This window comes from Gobio gobio, assembly GCF_949357685.1.
Source record: "Gobio gobio genome assembly, chromosome: 19".
NCBI classification, from domain to species: Eukaryota; Metazoa; Chordata; class Actinopteri; order Cypriniformes; family Gobionidae; genus Gobio; species Gobio gobio.
The window spans coordinates 44,664,391-44,685,138 of record NC_137112.1 but is presented as its reverse complement, the minus strand read 5'-3'; the positions used below and the strand labels follow the sequence as shown (position 1 = coordinate 44,685,138).

The 20,748-nt window shown below is 34.4% G+C and overlaps 1 protein-coding gene across 1 annotated transcript in view; it reads right to left on the bottom strand.

Moving 5' to 3' along the window:
* Positions 1-1,607: 1,607 nt before the first annotated feature.
* Positions 1,608-20,748, bottom strand: part of cdk18 (cyclin dependent kinase 18) — a 93,586-nt gene continuing 74,445 nt past the window's right edge. The window contains exons 6-16 of the mRNA XM_079844819.1: positions 18,111-18,225; positions 15,526-15,620; positions 15,283-15,345; positions 13,658-13,781; positions 13,336-13,456; positions 10,606-10,703; positions 9,457-9,562; positions 8,728-8,770; positions 2,624-2,714; positions 2,406-2,483; positions 1,608-2,222 (exon numbers count right to left, since the gene is read on the bottom strand). Of these exons, the coding sequence (XP_079700945.1) occupies positions 2,188-2,222; positions 2,406-2,483; positions 2,624-2,714; positions 8,728-8,770; positions 9,457-9,562; positions 10,606-10,703; positions 13,336-13,456; positions 13,658-13,781; positions 15,283-15,345; positions 15,526-15,620; positions 18,111-18,225 (969 nt within the window). The 3' untranslated portion in view covers positions 1,608-2,187. The remainder of the gene's footprint in view (positions 2,223-2,405; positions 2,484-2,623; positions 2,715-8,727; positions 8,771-9,456; positions 9,563-10,605; positions 10,704-13,335; positions 13,457-13,657; positions 13,782-15,282; positions 15,346-15,525; positions 15,621-18,110; positions 18,226-20,748) is intronic.

Below are 20,748 nucleotides of genomic sequence, written 5' to 3'. Positions count from 1 at the left end.
TACGCTGTCCGACGTCCAATCATAGCGCGACTTTCATGGGTCTGTTAAAATCAATGGGCTCAGGCAACCGCTGTAACTTTACCTGCGGGTGTCGCTGTTGGACAGTGTTACTTTATAAAAACGAGTTTACGTTGTTTTATTTTTGTAATATTATATATTGTGTCTTTCAGGTTTTTTTGAAGAGACACTGCCATTCTTGCCTCCTTCTTGACAGCCTACATTTTGAATAAAAGCTTTGATTAATGATGAAAATTAAGGTTTCAAAATCGTGATTGTTTGGATTGTTTTTTTCTGCTGTCGAGCCACAGGCGTTCACTGAATGGCCATATGGCTGGCGAGCCTAGAGGTTCTCGCCCGCTGTTGTAAGCAGACAATTATGAATCTGGGATTACAGATACAAACTTATTGTATTTTACTTTTACAATGAGCAGAATTATTACAACACAAAGAAAAAAAATATAGAGGAGGCAGTGTCAGAATCAGCAGTCAACGACATTTCAGACTGACAGGTACGTAAAAGATAAACTGGACATTTGAACGCTTTGTTACTGTTTTGTACGCGCTATATATTACTAATATAGCTTATATTAATTATAATTCAAATTCTGTTTTATTTGTCACAATATTATTGATGATTGTTGAGAGGGGCACTTTTGATAAATTTTTAAAAAGGGCAGGGGCTCGAGCCCCCAAAGCCCTCCCCTCTGCACTTGCCTGGTGTGTGTGTGTGTGTCCTGTCACAAAATGCAGCGAAAACTCCTACACAACGTTAATATTTAGATTAAGGTGTGTACATGTGTGTACATGTCTACAATGCACTTCGATAATGCGACTAAAATAGGCATACTCCACATTTTTGTTTAATTCGAGTATGGCTTTAACCGGATTAAGGTAATTAGAAATCGTTGTTTACATATTGTCATATTGTATTTACATATTGAGTATTGTCTTAATCAGATTAATATCGGAGTATTGTTGTCCATGTAAACGTACTATTTCCAATGATATGTAGAACCCATTATTTTATTTTTAAAACGATCTGAGGTGCTTAAAGTACTTTAATTTAAATTTTTGAATATTTAAATCCTGGAAAACCCTTGAAAATAGGCATATTTATGAAGAGATATTTGATTGCTTAACTTATTTAAATACAATATACATGAAATTAGTGTTTCATTTTTTCGGAAAAACAAAAACGAAATCTTTTCACGCAAAATTAACACTCAGGCCGTCTGATAAAACCCCCATCAGTCCTTTTCTTGATACGAAGTACGCTAATATTATAATTTAAAATATTATATTAACAATAATAGAAATAATACAATAGAATTCAATAAGAACAGGCAATAAGGTAATTCTACAATAATAGGAATTGAATAATAATAAACCTTGTATTTAATATATATATGTTATTAAATAGGTTGTAAGTTTTATTTCCGATACCTTATATCTCTAATTTGAGTTTAAAAATGAGTTTGATATATTGTTTGATAAGTGCGATTTTTGATAGTAGTTCTTGAAAACCATAAAAGTAGTGCTTGAAAAGTCCTTGAATTTAATTTTACAGTATCTGTACGAACCCTGTTATTGTTAGAGTTATCGTCCTTGGTATGAATGGCCCTTTATTTTGCTTGCAAAATCCAAAAAAATCCACGTATACAGCACCTTTAGCAGCTGAAGTTCAATGGTAGAATGACAAATATTCGTAATATTACAGTAACGAATGTATGTGTATGATGACTAATCAAACACGTATGGCAAAACAAGTCAAACCCCAAACTGAAATGAAGGAAATTTCACTCAATGGGAAAAGTAGGATATGAAGCTACCATGTTACACACACACACACACACACAAATTAAATGACTAAATCTAGCAGTACTTTGAGGTGTTCAGATCTACGTCTCCAGAGTCTAGACACGCTTTAAGTGCCTTTCCATAGAGCATCCTAGCTCCGAGTGTCAAGATCAGCATGGTTTTTAGGTTTGAACGAGACTGCAATAGAGATTTGGTTACATTTTTAACCAGCTAATATTGTGATGATTTACTTCTATTGAGTCCGGACTGTAATATATTGGTGTGTGTATATGAATGGATGGATGCATGCATGCATGTTTTGGATGCTTTTTCCTTCATAATGATTTTGTTCTGCTGATCTCTTCGTGCACACCACTTTGATTCTTTTCCTCAGAAAATGCTTTGTCTGCGGTTCTTGCCTCGACCTGGATTTGGAGAAAAACGACCCATTGTTAGAAAGATCTGCAGGAGTGCAGGTAAGCAGGTATTAATGCTCGATTAAATCGTACAGGTTTGCAGATGTGATTAATGTGCCTTATGCATGACTACACATGATCAAGTTATGCAAATATAGAGATGAGTGATGTCAAAGCAATGGGATTGAATACCCGGAGGCTGGAATACTGAACTCCTGTGTCCCGGATCCTTCTGTAGCTGGATCTCCCTCAGTGAAAACACAGATGAGGCTAGAGAGGATGACGATCAAAGAAAATGTATTGTTGTTTGTTGTTTTGCCAAGGTAAAAGACAGATTATACGGCTTCTGTTGAGGTGATGTTATATAAGCAGACTCGGTAGAAATGATGTCAGTGTTGGGATGAACTCACTGTCAGTTATGGAGTGAATGTTCTCGCCCAGCGTCAGGAAGTAAGAGTATGTCAGAGACGCCTCGGCTGAAACCCTACGCCTGGTGTCGTACTGAGAAAAACAAAAAATAGAGGGAAAACAGAGAGTTATGAGTTAATATTAGGGTTAAAATGGCCCACAAAAAAAGATTTAGTGTGATCATAATTAGCCGTATATTTTGATTTTATTATGCGTGTATGTGTATATATATATATATATATATATATATATATATATATATACACACACACACACACACACACACACACACACACACACACACACACACACACACACACACACACACACACACACACACACACACACACGAACGAACGAGAGTCAATGACAAATAAGGTTTTTAAGATAAAAATAATAATAATTGTGATTTTAGTCCAATTCATATAAACGGACACTTTTCTATGTGTTCAAACACCCAATTTTCCATAACGAGTTATTATTTTTTGTTTTTAACAGTACAAAATATTTGTATACATTATATAACGGTTTACGGTTATATTTCTTACTTCATTTTGCAATTGCAGTGGGAATTGATACTTGTAAATTTGCTGGTTGCACCACCTGACATAGGGTGAATTTAGGTTGATTGAGGCACTTTTTGCCATTGAGATGACTGGGAAAAAGTGTCCCAATCAACATGAATTCACCCTATTGGTCGCACGACATATTGATCGCACCACCTGACATTTCAAACTCAATTAAAATCTAACAGGCATTAACTTGGACACCTATACAAATGTTTGACCATATGCTCAAGGTTATACGTACATTTTTTTAATCAAATACACATTTTTATAATAACAACACATTTTCAAAGTTTTCCAGGGGTCATACCACCTGACATGATAAGTTGAATCAACCTCATCATTACTCAAAAATGTCAAATGATCTAATATTTATGGGAGGGTGACTAACATTGTTACTGCATAAAAGGGGTCTTCTGTGTGATGTCATATGCGGTCACATGATTTTCTTAAAGTAACATTGCATAAAATGGCATTTTTATGTCGGTCGCTCTCCCTGACATTTGGAGAAGTACATTTTCCGGGCAAAAGTTTTTTTTAAGCAATAGAATTTTTAAAATAGAAGTTTTTAAAATAGTACTGATACACTATTTTGCAATCACTATCACTGTACACTATTTCACACCTCATTTATAAGGAATTTAATGTAAAATCATGCCAAACTATTTGATTAAGAATTTTACTGAGAAAATGAACCTTTTTATTGTTTTGTTTTCTGCTTGTACTTTCAGACGGTCGCACCACCTGACATTTTTGGTCTTTCAAACACCACAACTCAAAAAGTCAATTGAATTTCAAAAAAATTAAAAGTGTTTCTTATAAAGGAAATATTGTAGATCAATTTGATATTTGACATATATCTGACAAAATAATGAATTCGGACACAAAAAAAAAATACATGCCATGTCATTGACCCATATATATACACACACACACACATATAATAAAATCATAATATAAGGCTTATATATATATATATATATTCATAATATGATTTTCCCCCTGAATTTCCATTCTTTTACTTAGGTTTTTGCAAGTTTTTGAATAAACAATGATAAACAATTGATATATAATTTTGATAAACAATGCAGATTTATTTTTACAGCCATCTTTGATCATATTTACCAGGGGTGCCAATAATTCTGACCACAACTGTATGTGTGTGTGTGTATTTCATAACATGTCGATCTATAGTGATCATAATTAGCCATATATTATGATAATTGTACTATAATTTATTATATTATAAAAAAGATATAAATATATAACATCAATATGTTTATTAATATAACGTCTCATAATATTTATTTATAGTGAACATAATTGATATATATATATATATATATATATATATATATATATATATATATATATATATATATATATATATATATATATATATATATATATATATATATATATATATATCCATGTATTTATGGATTATATAGACCCACATTTGAATATTTATATATTATAAATTACACATTATTTTGAATATAATTACACACACACACACATATATATATATATATATAGAATAATGAACAGATTTTTTTTTAAATCGTTTTTATGAAGTGCAGTACATGCACTAAAATCACAGAACTTGAATTGCGAATATGCGTAGTGGTTCTTTCACCATTTTGTGCACTAGAAGGCACACAAGTTCCAGTTGCTCTGATCATTCCTGTCGTGCAGCGCTTCACTAATGACTCGATCTGAGCACAGCTCCCCAGACTTGTTGATCCCTGCGCTATAAAGTAGTTTTAAATAATGAAGCACCCATCATCCTCCTGTCATCTCGCACAAAGTTATGAAATTGTCTCCAGCGAAGTTTGGCGTTGTTTAAAGTGAGCAGAGCGTTCAGAGCGCATTGTGTGAGGCTGACAGCGCGATCAGTCAGCGGGGTTTGATGAGAAACAGGTGCACGGTTCGGACTCATTAAGGCCGCTGTCACCATTAACGAATCGCGCGCTCCGTGGTCTTTCATCATAATGACAGGTCAGCGCGCACTCAAGCTGCGTGTGCCATCAGAACGCACAGAGAAAGAGAGAAACGCGTTCACGTTTCTTTACAAATGCAGCATATTCTACTGAAATTCAACGGCACGCAATCTAAACCTGCTTGTGAGGACCTCACATTAAGCCTATTGTTGTTGAATTAAACTAACCATAACTGGTATTACCATCATTGTATTGATCAAGAGCTTTATTGCCAGGTATGTTTACACACACACATACACACAGCTGCAGTGCTACAGTTTGTAGGTGCAGAACATTTTAGGCACATTTATAAACCCCTTTTAAGCACAGATCTACACGCAATATGCCTTATTGTATGCAAAGTACACGTGTAGCCTACAGCCGAAGCGCTGTGATCAGCACCGAGTCTCTGAAAGAGTCTTTAGCCTGACGCACCCCTCTTTGTTCAGTCGTTCCCCCAACATAATCTTGAACACTATTCCTCTGAAAGGTCCTTACTCTTGCCTGTATCTGAGTGAAGCGACGAGGTGTCAGCCTGCGTTTGTTTACCTGTGTTTTGATAACACTATAATGCTCCGCGCCTGACACCCCTGCCTGATCAAACTAATTGGACCTGGAGGAGAGCAGGCAGAGAGGGGAAGTTGACACCATAATTAGCTTCTGAGCTCACTCCGTCTCGGCAGCGAAACTCTTAACAAGGGCCTTTTTTCACCGGGGGATTTGTGGGAGCTGAAGACAGTTGCAGGTCCATGGCATTAAACATCACCTCTCTGGCCTCTGCACATGTGCTGCGTGCTTGTTAGAAATCTCACACGTAAAAGTCATGCTAGAGGTTAACCAGTATTTATTTATTTATTTATTTATGTCTGGTACAGATTTTAAAATATTTATAATTGATTGATTTTAAATGATTAGTACAGATCATTTAGTAGTGGATTTATTTATTTCTCTTATCTGATTATTTTGTTTGACAGTATATAATACTAAGAGTTTTTGCTGTAAAAAAATATTTTAATAGATAAATTATAATGTAATACAGATTTTAAAATAATTTTATGCTAATTAGAATTGATTGATTTCAAATTATTGGTACAGATAAATAAAAAAAAATCAACTACTAGTAATTAAAATGATTGGTACTTATCATTTAAAATCAATTATAATTAGTTTAAAATTATAATTATTTAAAAATATGTATCAGACAAAAAATATATAAAATCTGTATCCGACAAAAAAAAAGTATATGTGTATATACAATAAGCTATATATATATATATTAGGGCTGTCAAAAGATTAATCATGATTAATCACATCCAAAATAAAAGTTTGTGTTTACATAATATGTGTGTGTACTCTGTTAATTATTATTTATATATAAATACACACACAAGCATGTATATATTTAAGAAAAAAAAATATTTTTATATATAAAACATGTATATTTATATATATTATAGATTATATAAATGTATATAGTATATACAGGCAAATATTTCTTAAATATATACATGAATGTGTGTGTATTTATATATAAATAATAATTAACAGAGTACACACAGATATATTATGTAAACACAAACTTTTATTTTAGATGCGATTAATCACGATTAGTCTTTAAAACAGCCCTTATATAATATAATATAGCTTATTAATTATTATTATTTATTAATAGTAATAACAATACTATTTTAGTTGATCTTTTAGTTAATCTGTTTAAAAATCTTTAATAATTGAAATACCTTTGCGAAAATGCCATTAATATTTTTGTTAATAATAATAAAAAACATTAGGTAACACTTTACAATAAGGTTTCATTTGTTAACATTAGTTAACTAACGTAAACTAAGAATGAACAATACTCTATTGGTCTTAGTTAATGTTCATTTCAACATTTACTAATACATAATTCAAATCAAAAGTTGTATTTGTTAACATTAGTTAATGCACTGTGAACTAACATGAACAAACAATGAATGACTGTATTTTTATTAACTAACATTATCGGATATTAATAAATACTGTAATGAATGTATTGCTCATTGTTAGTTCATGTTAGTTAAAGCATTAATGTTAACAAATCATACCTTATTGTAAAGTGTTACCAAATATTATAAATTTTTCTATTATCAACACTATAATTGTTATTAATAAAAAGAATACATTTTGTTATCACATGGTCACATTTCTTGTTCCGGCTTAAAATATTCCAGGAGTTGAGATGATGTAAATGAAGTGTTGTCGTGAAGTAAGTTCTTGGGGCTGTAATGGCGTTGTTGGGTGCTATTTGGAGACGTACCAAATGGTGGCATTTATCTGCATGACATGAATGTCAATATGTCAACTAATTTGCATGCATGGTTGGTTGCATACCCAGCATTATTGTTATCATCTGTTAATATTCATTATTCTTGGACAGCAGTGTTTTTAACAACAAATTGACACTTTATTAGATGTATCGGTAGTGATTTGCTAACATATTTCTATCAAAATAGGCAGTAATATTCCTGTTTTATCTGTGCTGTGATGCCAACAATGCTGCTATGTTACCATTTATCATCTTCCAATGACCTCTGTCATCCGCAGGGCATTTCTAAACGGTACCACCGCTGACTAAGTATCTGTGTGGTTTTAGACTATTCTCAGTACATCCCTGCAAGGGACATCTGACGTAGATTGGCAAATTGCTTAATGCGTAAATCTATTGTCTCATATTGTATTGGCTGCGCCTCAACATTCCAAGAAAAGGAAAGATTTGTACACTGGAAATCTGCTTTTTCAGTAAAGTTGTACTCAATGCAAGTGCATAAATGATATTCAAGCTAGCTTTTGATATGTTTATTGGTAGTTACCTGAATAGTATAGTATATAGTAGTACTATAGGTAGTTACCTATCTGGTTTAATTGCACAAAAAATTAGCAGTAACTCTATTCAGTTTGGAGTATGTTTGAAGCCATACCATAGACTGTAAAAAAATACGGATGTAGTGTCCATGACGTCACCCATAGGATTCTGATGAGCAGTTTTGACACGCAAAGTAACTCCCGGATAACAGAAAATGGGCAAAGAGGAGGGACGTGGGTGGAGCTGAGGTGACGTGATGACTAACAGACAAACTGCAATCCACCTGTCACTCAAAGTGGCCACGCCCTTAATTATGCAGAACTTAAAGGCTTTATATAATGTAAACGTATGAGTTATAAAAATATTCACCCCCCTCACAGTTGTCATGAAGGGCAAAATTAGATGTATAGACCAAAACCACAATTTGTCCCAGGCTGTAAACATTTTTTTCTGCTGTAAAGTTGGCCATTTTAACATGGGGCTCAATGAGATTCTGCTCCCTTCTGGAGTCTGTCTCTAGTGGTCAGTCGATGAACTGCAGTTTAAGTCACTTCCGTGTTGGCTTCAAGAGAAACTGCGGGAGGTTGCCGTTTGAGTCACACACATGCGAAGCATTGGCGTCACTTTGTGTTTGCATACTTGCATGAAGTATGTTTATACAGTAGCTCAAATCAGAATAAGCCACAATTTTTTATGTTTCAGATTAATTCACTTACCATCAATAGAGCCGAAAGAAGTTCTATCCCCTCCGTGTCAAGCCTTGAAATGAAAAAAACAACAACATGTATATTATAATATTCACCATCTACACTGCCTGGCCAAAAAAAAAGTTAGTGTTTGGAGTCTATGATTGGCTCATTATTGAAGTGATTATTATGTTTCTAGCATTTTATACATTCGCCAACAGTTCTCCTATATAGGGAAATAACATTTATTTCCATACATTTTTGGTCAGCACTCTGTCAAGTCTCCTCCAGCACATCCCAAAGACTTTCAATGAATTTAAGTTCTGGGCTCAGAGGTGCCAATTCATGTGTGAAAATGATCCTTCATGCTCCCTCCCTACCATTCCTTCACAATTAAAATCTTCAATCTTGACATTGTCATCCTGGAATATAGCCATGATGTGTCTTCCTACATGGTTGTTTAAGAAATGAAAAGCTACACACTCCATCAATGAGGGTTGGAAGAACTGTTGCCAAACATATAACATGCTAGAAACATAAAATCACTGCAATAATGATCCAATCATAGACAAAGCATTACCCTATTTAAATCCAAACACTGGCTTTTTTTCTTGGCTGGGCAGTGTATAATTCATTGCATTGCAAAGTCTCCAAAACATACCTCTAGATACAAGTGTGTTTTTCTTTGCACATTTTATTTAAAGGAGCCAAAAGCTAGTCTTGTTGCATGCAAGTGAGTCTGCAGTGTTTCTGTGGTACCTGGGCACATGATTAATGAGCGCTTGTGCTCTGTATTGAGGAAACAGGTAGGATTTGAATTCCTCATTAGCTGGGATTCCGGGCCAGGTTTCCTCAGTTGGGGTGCCTGGATACGGGAAATAAGTTTTTTAGTATGTTTCCTACAGTGAGATAATTAGACCTCCATTAAGCTTCAGACGTGCACCTATGGCCACCCGCAGTCTGCTCACTGACCGCCAATGCATATTACATTAAAAAAAATGGCAGATTGTTTTGTTCATCTGGCTAGCGATGATCTGGTTGGCTAGAATCGAAGTGCACAGGTTGTCATGTTTACAAGATAGCTGGTTACTGGAACGAGGGATTTTGAAGAGCATGTAATCACTGAATCTGACAAGTGATTTTTGTGAAAATTACTTATGGATACAATCCAAATTCTGTGCATTTAGCACCAAATAACGTTTTTTGTTTTATAAAAACCTTTGCAAACTTTTGTTTTTATGCCGATATTCAAAAGTCTGGCAGGCTAGAGTAGTGAAGTCTTTAAAACTCGTCTCAAGTACTGTTCAAAGGGTTTTTTTTATTCACTAAGGACACAATACATTTATCAAAAGTGACTTTCACTTTCAAATTTGCATATTATAATGATTTCTGAAGGATCATGTGACACTTATGCTGCCTTCACGTGCTCTCGGAATTATCGTAAATACGAGTTTCCGAGGTAAAAATTGCACATGAACGCCCTCACATTTTGAAACTTGAATGCAATGAGCTCGTCACCACGACTTCAGAAGTCGGAATGACCAAATTTCCGATAGCATGTGAAGGCAGCATTAGTCTTCAGTGTCACATGATCCTTCAGAAAATTCAGAAACTTTGCATCACAGGAATAAATTAAATTTTGAAATGTTTAAATAGAAAACAAGAGCTACATAAAATAATAATGAGTGATGTTTTTGTAATCAGGCTCTCAAAAATTATATAAACATTTGGATTCAAATGTATCAGCCAAAATGTTCATATCAGTGCATCCCTACTATATAATTTATATTTTCAACCAACATGAAGCGTTTTAAGTGCCATAAATGACCAATAAATGCCACCTTTTGGTGTTTAAATATGTAGTAGTGTAGTTTAATTTATACATAATTAAAATGACATGTCACTTACCCATGAGCCGAAATATCAGGTGCAGTTCCTCTTTGACAGTCGACCCAGGAAACATGGGACGCCCCGTTGCCATTTCGTACATGATACAGCCCACGCCCCTAGTCATACAGAGACATCCATCATTGTACTGTGTTATGATCATAAAATCTCTTTTAATTTCAGTGCTGTTATTCTATACGTCAAATCTTTTAAATGAACCCTGCAGACATCATTTGAATATATCAGATCAGGACTGTCACAGATGTCTTATCTGAGAATATTCTCCTATCACAGTTTGACGTCTGCTTGACTGGAGGGTTGTCTCGGGAAAGCTGTGAGGTGGAGATACGGGAAAGACACATGTGGCTGCTGTCACGCTCGGATTGATTAGCCCACTGGACTAATCCTGAGGATTAAACAACACGATATTTTTATCGAACAGGACGGCTTAGCTTTAAAAAAGCATTTATGTCCGAGTCCGTGTCAGCTATCCAAGGTTGCCCGAGGAGCGCGTGTCAGAGTGCGTATGTGACGTTAAAAGGTTGTGTCAGGAAAGACAGAATTCAATTTTCTAACTTAATGTTTCTTCTGGAGGACTGAGCAACAGTCAAGAGCTCTTTGGCATGATCAAAAGGTGGTTTGATGTATTATTTCATTAAGTTCATAAATGGGATTTTTTTCCCCCACCAAAACAAAAGGTTATATGAACCCATTCATTTAGTTCTTTGGACATGAGATGATAAATAAATGAAATGGACTGAAATTGATTGTGTTTAAGTGCTGAAAAAGCAACAAAGTTCCATTTATGGCAATTTTAGTCCAGCTATCGTCTTTAAAACACTTCATAATAATAGTAGTGCTGTCAAATCGATTCATTTGGATGAATCACATCTAACATAAAAGCTGGTGTGTGTGTATACACGCACTCTCGCGCGCTCTCTCACACACGCACGTTATATTTACAAACTTCTATGTTAGATGCCTTTTGACAGCACTAAATAATAGTTGTCTCAAGTTAACCACATGTAATACATTTGAATCCTATATTTGAGAGTTATGTATTCTGATTGCATATAAAATTTCCATCCATTTGGATTACACACGTGATGCGTATTTCTCAGTCATGCATATATACAACTACTAAGAATGAGATTTAGATAGTAGTACAAATAAATTCAATATGTTTAAATGCATAACCTGGTATATATCATCAATAAATCCAAATTATTATATGTAAACCAATATCATACATTTTGACTAATTGAATCTTGCTTCTTCCACAACTAGGAATATTTTTTAACCAATTGTTTTCACAATTAAAAGATTGCTACTTCCAAGGTATAAAAAATAAAAAAAACATTATGAAAATGCAAATACTTAACAAGTCTTATGTTTAATGTACATAGTTAAAATAATTTAAAGGGGTACTTAAATTTGGGTCATTTATGTAGTAGAAATGGGAAATTATTTTAGAAGTTGGTGCCTTCTAGACTGAGAAAAGCCAGAAAATATATTTTTGGCTCATATGGATGAAAGACAAAAACTCCCAGAATGCACTTGCTTCGCTGCCCTACGAGACCACACTACCGGTTACATCTCTTGCCCACCGCGGCTCCACCCCACCGTCGTTTTAATTTTTATAGTAATAAAATCATTTAGTTCAGTTAGAGAACAGACACTACAATTAAAAACTGAATGTGTCTGCTAAATATAAAGCACGAGCCGAAAGAGAGTTGCAGCCCAAACACAGCAGGACAGGAGTCAGATCTCATTCATCAGAGAGTGAGGAGCTGACAGACCAGATGATGGCGGAAGATTTGGTTTCAAAGCGAAGCGAAATGCGCCAATTTAAGTGAGGTTGTCATTGTACCGTTTTGTTGTGTTTTCATGAACCCACAATTCAAGCAACCCGCCCCCGAATTGGCGCTAATTTTAAACCGAAACTAAAATGAGCACCGAAGACCGGCATTCATTCACGGCCGCATTGTCATTCATTCATGGCCTAACAGTCATTCGATGCGTGTCAGGTCTGGCGTGTTTTCAGTTCATGCCTATGGAAGCTTAACTTTCATAGGAATTCATTGAGAACACTCGTTTTGCTCCACACCGCTCCGTTATGAATGTCCGTGTGGCCGTCTGTGTCTTACATTCTGTGAGTGAGATCCCACCCCTGTGGGCGGGTTGAAAACATGCAGAATTAGCTCCTATACTGGCCCTATACTAGTCTCTAGCCTCTGGCCAAAAAATTACGCAAAATGATGGTATTTGCGTCATCTGAGGCTTTTTCCCAGTCATAAAGTACATAAATCTCTCGTCTCAGGGGGATATGAGCGGGGGAAGCACGATCATTCGAATATACTACCGGGTTTCTACTGATACAAAGCTTAATGCCAAATCGCTAAAGTAACCCTTTAACTAATTTCTCAATTAAATTGGTAAACTTGTCTATACAAATGGTTAAGTTGCTACAGTATGTGTGTGCTTTCTGAGTCAAAAGAGTCTACTTTCCAGTATATGATATTCTGGTCTCTAGATATGGCTACATTTTTATGCTAGAGTTTTTATATTATAGCCTATTTTTGCTTTTTTTCTAATTTGTGAGCACTGTGTATGAAACGATATCAATAGTTTTGCTTCATGCTTTCATAATGTTAGCAGCACATAGTGGCCGATGCCATACTGTACTGTTATGGAAAATGCACGGATGTGTTCAATGTATTCTAGTGGCGGTTTATGCAAGAAACGTCTTACCACATGTCTATCGGTGTGGAATACTCTGTGGAGCCCAGTAGAACATCAGGGGGTCGATACCACAAGGTCACAACCTCGTTCGAATAGGTTTTTGTTGGGACTGATTTTGCTCTGGCCAAACCTTCAGCAAGATAAGACGGATAGTTAAGGCGATGAACAAACGTTGCTGGGAAACCCAGAATCCCAGCCAAGAGCCAATAGAAGGAGTCACATGGGAGACCACTGCTGGGTAATGTGCTAAAAAAAACAACTAGATATTCTTTGTACAGCACACCAAAGTAATAGCATCTGTGAATATTTAGGCCTTGTAAGAAAGTCTCACCAAAGTCTGCCAGTTTGAGTTCTCCCTTGTCATTAATGAGCAGATTCTGAGGCTTCAGGTCCCGGTGGAGAATCTTCCTCTTATGACAATATGATAAACCACGAAGAAGCTGGAACATAAATATCTACAAGGACAGAGAGGCGGATGTTAGCGCTTCTAAAACTTGAAATACCAACAAAGACTGCATTTTATTGCATCCAAAATGTAGGCCGCTGCCTTCTAAGATACCTCATTTTTTTAAGGCAACATCACATGTATCCACTGTAAATAACGCAATCCCAGAATGCATTGCAACATTTTCAGAAGTCTAGTAACTATACTTTTTAATTCAATACTGACAAATATAGATGAAGTTTGTGTAAATACTTTTTACTATTTTATTTTGGTCACACTTTAGATTAGGGTCCAATTCTCACTATTAACTATGACTTTTGCCTCAGTAAACTCCTAATTACTGCTTATTAATAATTAGTAAGGTAGTTGGGTTGGGTATTGGGTCGGATTAAGGGCATGCAGAATAAGGCATTAATATGTGCTTTATAAGTACTAATAATTTTTTATTATTATTTAATTGAATTTAATTTAATTTATTTTTAATTGAATTTTTTTATTTAATTGAATTTTTTTATTTAATTGAATTTTTTTATTTAATTTTATTTTATTTTATTTTATTTTATTTTATTTTATTTTATTTATTTTTTTATTTTATTTTATTTTATTTTATTTTATTTTATTTTATTTTATTTTATTTTATTTTATTTTATTTTATTTTATTTTATTTTATTTTATTTTATTTTATTTTATTTTATTTTATTTTATTTTATTTTATTTTATTATTTTATTTATTTTATTTTATTATTTATTTTATTTTATTATTTATTTTATTATTTATTTTATTTTATTATTTTATTTTATTATTTTAAACATGCTTTTTTATGCCTGACACTGAATTTTATTCAGGCGCATCGTGATAAAGTGACATGCAAAAAGCTATTAGCTACCAAATTAGAAAAGTTTATTATTGCTGTAAGTGTAGTTTTTAATAATTTATTAATTTTTCAGTTTAAATTCCTCATTACCATAAAACATATGGCCTATTTCCAAATCATTAGATGCTGTTAATCAGTGTTTGAAATGTCACCTAGAGATCTACACTTCATTTATATTTAATTTTCTTTAATAAATTGACTTATTAGTCATTTAAACAAACTAATTAGTCAATTATGGGTTTCCAATGCTCTAATTTCCATCAAAGTCTTCCCCGTAAAAAAGAAAAATGAGATGTTGTTAATATCGCTGTTGCTTCTCTGGGTCTGTTTGGTAGCCCCGCCCAGTGAAATCTCATTGGCTCGTTATAACTCTACATTTAAACATATCTTCTGATTGGTTGTGATTATGTTGTCGAGCAAGGTTTTGCTCATAATCAATTGACAAATTGCTTGTTGTTGTTATCTTAAAAACTTGTTAACATGTCAGAATCAATTGTGAGGCACGTCTCTCTCGTGCTATTTTGCATTAGGATGCTGTCTTAGAAGGTAGCTGACTATGTAAACAGGGTTTGGAACAGCTCTGTTGACTTTTAATTGGGAAGCTTGTTGATGGTTTGATGGTGGGAGAGCTGTTACCTTCACATTATACATGCTCATTAGGTTTCCACAGTTGTCGAGGTACTGCTTCAAGTCACTGTCCTGCAAAGACAATGTCAAAACGGCCTTTTTAGGGTTTCTTACTATAGGAAAATACTTCAAATACTGCCTCACCCAGTACCACAAAGCATCATGGGATTGGCAAAAGGCTGGTGTAAAAGCTCACCTAAAGCCTGCTATTGTTGTGAAAACTTTCAAAAGAAAACCTGTGACGTGACTTACCAGATACTCAAAGACGAGGGTGAGACATCTGTCTGTATGGATGATGTCATGGAGTGTTACGATGTTGGCGTGTTTCAGGTTCTTCAGCAGGGACACTGTTGCAACACAATAAGAATATGACAATGAGCCACCGCAACAATAACCTCCAGCAGGGTTGTGCAACATTCAGAATTAAATTGAAATGCTAATCCAGTTCCTGAATTCAAATCGAGCCAAACAGGATGCAGAATTTTCATTCAAATGAGAAAAGCTATACAGATAAACTGCTGTAAGTGTTGCTTCGTAATAAATCATACGGAATCATTAAATTGTGTTATTCATAAACATCCAAAATATTTGCTGTTCACAGAAACATATAATTAATATGTATATTATTTTATTCATAAATAAAACTTGAAATGTGTGTATATATATAAATATAAATAAATTCTAAAATGTATTTTAATTTTATTTCATGATTTTATACAATATGTATGTATGTGTATTTAAACATATATCTATACAGTTTATAGTTTTTATGTATGTTTGTGTTTGTGTGTGTATGTATATATATATATATATATATATATATATATATATATATATATATATATATATATATATATATATATATATATATATATATATATATATATATATATATATATATATATATATATATATATATATATATATATATATATATATATATATATATATATATATATATATATATATATATATATATATATATATATATATATATATATATATATATATATATATATATAATATATATATATATATATATATAATATACATAATATACATCCATGTTATGTTAAAGAAAACGTGATTCATCAGACCAGGCCACATTCTTCCATTGCTCCGTGGTCCAGTTCTGATGCTCACATGCCCACTGTTGGCTCTTTCTGCGGTGGACAGGGCTTTCTATCAGAACCAGCATTAACTTCCTGAGCAATTTGAGCTCCAGTAGCTCGTCTGTTTGATCGGACCACACATTTGATGTAAAACTTACAGCTTAAAATGCAATCAATAACTTCTTTGTAATGTGATTTCTTTTGTTACTGTGCTGCCGGGTTCAGAATCAATGCAGAATTGTCTCAAAAATGCCCAACATTTCTATAAATGCCCACAAAATTCAGAGATTTAGTTTTTTAATATAACATAGACTATAATTAAGCAATATCGCAAGAGCAAGAGAGCTGTTTTCATGAATATTGCAAGTGATATTGATTTATACACACACTCAATGAACTCAATAAACTCAATAAAAATTTAATATTAAAATAAAGTTAATATTAAATGACAAATTAAACTGTGTATTTGCTAATTCGGCAACATTTTGTTTTTAAATGAATCCGCTGGGTTGAACAAATCGGTTGAATTAAGGATTCCGTGACTGTTAAATAATGTTTTAATGTTAAATTAATCTGAACATTATTTATGCAGGTGTAACTATACCAATTCAGATGCAACTTCTGTGCTATGAATTTTATTGTTGGTGATTTGATGGGTAACAGCGTTATAGTGTCTTATTATTGTATTCATTTATTAAATAGAAGTCATTTCTCAGACAATAGATATGGATCTTTTAGATGAATTTAAGGAGTGACGGTCTGGTCCTGGTCTTGACTCAGTCTCACCCTGTTTTGGTCTTGGTCTTGTCTTGGTCTCAACCCCACAAAGTCTTGGTCTTATCTTGGTCTAGGCACACGCTGGTCTTGGTCTCGGTTTAGGTGGTCTTGACTACAACACTATTGGAGACCCAGTCGTCTAGCCATCACAATTTGGCCCTCGCTCCTTACGCTTGCCCATTTTTCCTGCTTCTTACACATCAACTTTGAGGACAAAATGTTCACTTGCTGCCTAATATATCCCACCCACTAACAGGGGATGAAGAGATAATCAGTGCTATTCACTTCACCTGTCAGTCATAATGTTATGTATATGTATATACAGTATATGTATGTGTGTGTATGTGTATATACGCACACAAATCATTAATTCAACTACAATGCCTTAGAACTAATAAAGTGCATATTAATATCTTATTACTTAATATAATTTTTTATTTATTTTACTTACTAATTAGTGATTTTATGAATGTACCCCTCTTTAAGTAAATTTTGAATGCAATGAAAAACAATTAAAGATTAAATGGAGAACGAATTGACGTGCTTATATCAGATTTTTGTCCTGAGAAAAAAGTCTTAGATCTGAAACAAAGCTTACACTTAAATGAAGTCCCAGAGCTATAAAAGAATTGACCTCCTGTGACATGTTTTGTAATGCAATGCATCATGGTATTGTGTTATCTGCTGGGCCTGTGTGCATGTCCCCTCCAGCGTGAGCTGCATTAGATGTGTGCAGCACCACTGGGTGGCAGCCTTGCTTTACATCAGCATCTTCCATTAGCAACCCCGCTCACGTACTCCATCTCATTTAGATGGAGTGATTCAGGGTGGGTGAAGAAGACGCCTGTGGCTCGCTAGTTTAGAATGTATACTCTTCGTGACAATCTGGCTTTTGAACAACTGGGAGCTCGAAATCATAGTTGTGTTAGTGTTAGAGAAGGACGCTACCTTCCCGTATGGCCGTGCACGGGGCGCCCTCTTCGTGCTCGAGACGAATCTCTTTCAGAGCCACAAGGTTCTCTGTGAGTTTGCTGCGACCCTTGAATACCGTCGCGTATGTGCCCTGTGTGACAGACAGGAAGAAAAAAATGTCAGTCTTCTGGCAAACAGAAGCAGTGCAGAATAGATCAGGACCCATATTTTATTTTATAACTCCAAAATAAAGAAAATTGAAGTGCCATTGAAAGCAAACATTATAATGCATTTACTTATTACTTATGTACTTATTACTACCATTCACTGCATAAACCCAACAATATGAACAATTCTGAACATTTGGTTTCCAGATGTCTCGATTTCTGACTGGATACATGATCATTGAAGTCAACAACAACATATAGTGTAGAATACAAAAATAAATAAATAATATATAGTAGTTGCAGTGCATTTTTTGCTCTCTGAAACCATATCAGACCTGCAATCCATTGGATTAGACTAGTCTGAAACTTCAGACAGTCTCTAGACACTTTAGGCGTGTTGATCTAGTTTCTTCTTTGGTTTGAGATCTTTGTCTAGTCTACAATGTCAGCTTGGACGAGCTAGAAAATTAAATCTGGTGAGCTGCTGCTTTTAAAATACTTTCATAGTGAGAATACCCATGTTGGCTAGAGCTAAGCATAATTTCTGTTTTATCAAATACATTTTTGTTAATGTAAAACTTCCATGTACTTATGAACTTTTCAACATTTCTGTGAATAGCGTATCAAGATGTTTCTGTATCTAAAGGAATATAACATTTGAGATGGTTAACGGACAGTGTGGTTCAAGATGTGGGCTGTTAGCTGAAAGGTTGTTCAAAATGTTTGGGGTTGGTAAGATGTAAAAAATATTTTTGCAATAAGGCTGCATTTATGTGATTGAAATTCAGAACAATGGTTATAAATGTTTTTACCATTAAAAATAACTGGATTCTCTGAATAGGAAGAACAGCATTTATTTGAAATAGAAATATTTTGTAACATTATACAATACTGTCACTTTTGCTTAATTTAATGCATCCTTGCTGAATAAAAGTATTAAAGGGATGGTTGATTATGATTTCAGTTAGAGTGTAATGTTCCTGTTTGAGCATAAACAACATCTGCACAAAAAAAATAAGATGCTCAAAGTTCAAAGCAAAGCGAAATATTTTCTTTTAAAGAGCACCTATCATGGCATTTAAAATGTTCCAAATATTGTTTTAGAAGTCCCCAACAACAGTTTTGCATGCATGCAATGCCAAAAAAGACTTTAGTTTTCTTATAATATGCATTTATTTTTACCTGTTTTGACAGCGATTCTCAAATGATTCCTTTAGTGATTCACTTTTCAAAACCCCGCCTTTACGTGACGCTAATCTGCGGTGATTGGTCCGATGACCCAGTCAGTTGTGATTGGTATAGTCTGTGCAGATATTCTCGGAAACGGAACGCCCATCAAAGTCTTATAATGACAGTAATTTGTTAATATGTGTCAGGAGTTATGAATATGAAAACCGCGTCGGTACTGTTTGATTGTAATATGAGCCTCAGCTGATCTCATTCATAAAAAAACTCCTCACGAAGACTCGCGACAAATCAACATCCCTCAGGGCTTTTAGTTCAAAAGTGTGCAGATGAGGAGACATATTGATAGATTCTCATATGTCTGTGTCAAATTTCTAAACAGAGGAGTATTTTTTATTCAATACTTCCTCAAAATGGGCAGTTATAGCCTAATCATGAGCGATTGAGTCTCTTATGTGTTGTTTTCAATTCATCCTGGCAGCCGGAGGGCGCTCTGTGCACATGTAATCCATATATGGTACAGACAGACGAAGAAGATACCATGTGCCATAATAAAAGTCCATAATAAAAGCTTCCTGAGATCGCGAATCATACATTTGACGACTAATAATAAACACTCAATCGCGACGATGTATGGTTTGTCTTCAAGCCACTTAGTCTTCAAATGCTCATCCTTGGGCAGATGAAAAAAGTTTGCTTTTGAGTCGCACTTCAGAACACAGCGTCTCGTGGCCATGATGTTTTCTAGTTTTCACTGGCGTCTTGGAGCGCAATAAGTGGGCGTATCGTATTCAAATAACTTGACAAGTTGACGTCATCTAGTCAGAGAAAAAGCTTCGGTCTTCTAACGATTCTTAAAAATGACTCAGAGTCGACTCTTACTTTTGAAAGAAAATAACTATATATACGGTGCACTGTCATATTTCAAGCTATCACAGGATGTTTTTGTTCACTTAGATCTATGTTACACACTACATGAAAGGTAAATTTCAAAATTCCATGATAGGTGCTCTTTAAACAAATCGCTTTTTAAGGACTACAACAAACTACACAAGCTTCCTCCCGGGTTACTGACATCACTTACCCTGAAATTTACATAAACCAGCCCCCGAGAACATGCAACAAAGGGGGTGAGATTATCATGACAAAATATGCTAATCAATGACTTGAAGATAGTTAACTCCACATCAGCTAAATTCATCAACTAACCATTCAGAAACGTCCTGTCTCATTCTACATGTTGTCACTTCTTGAGTCTCTCCATCATTGTCCGGTTTAAACACAAAAGGCTGAACAGTTTCATTGCCTGCCTGTCTGCATGA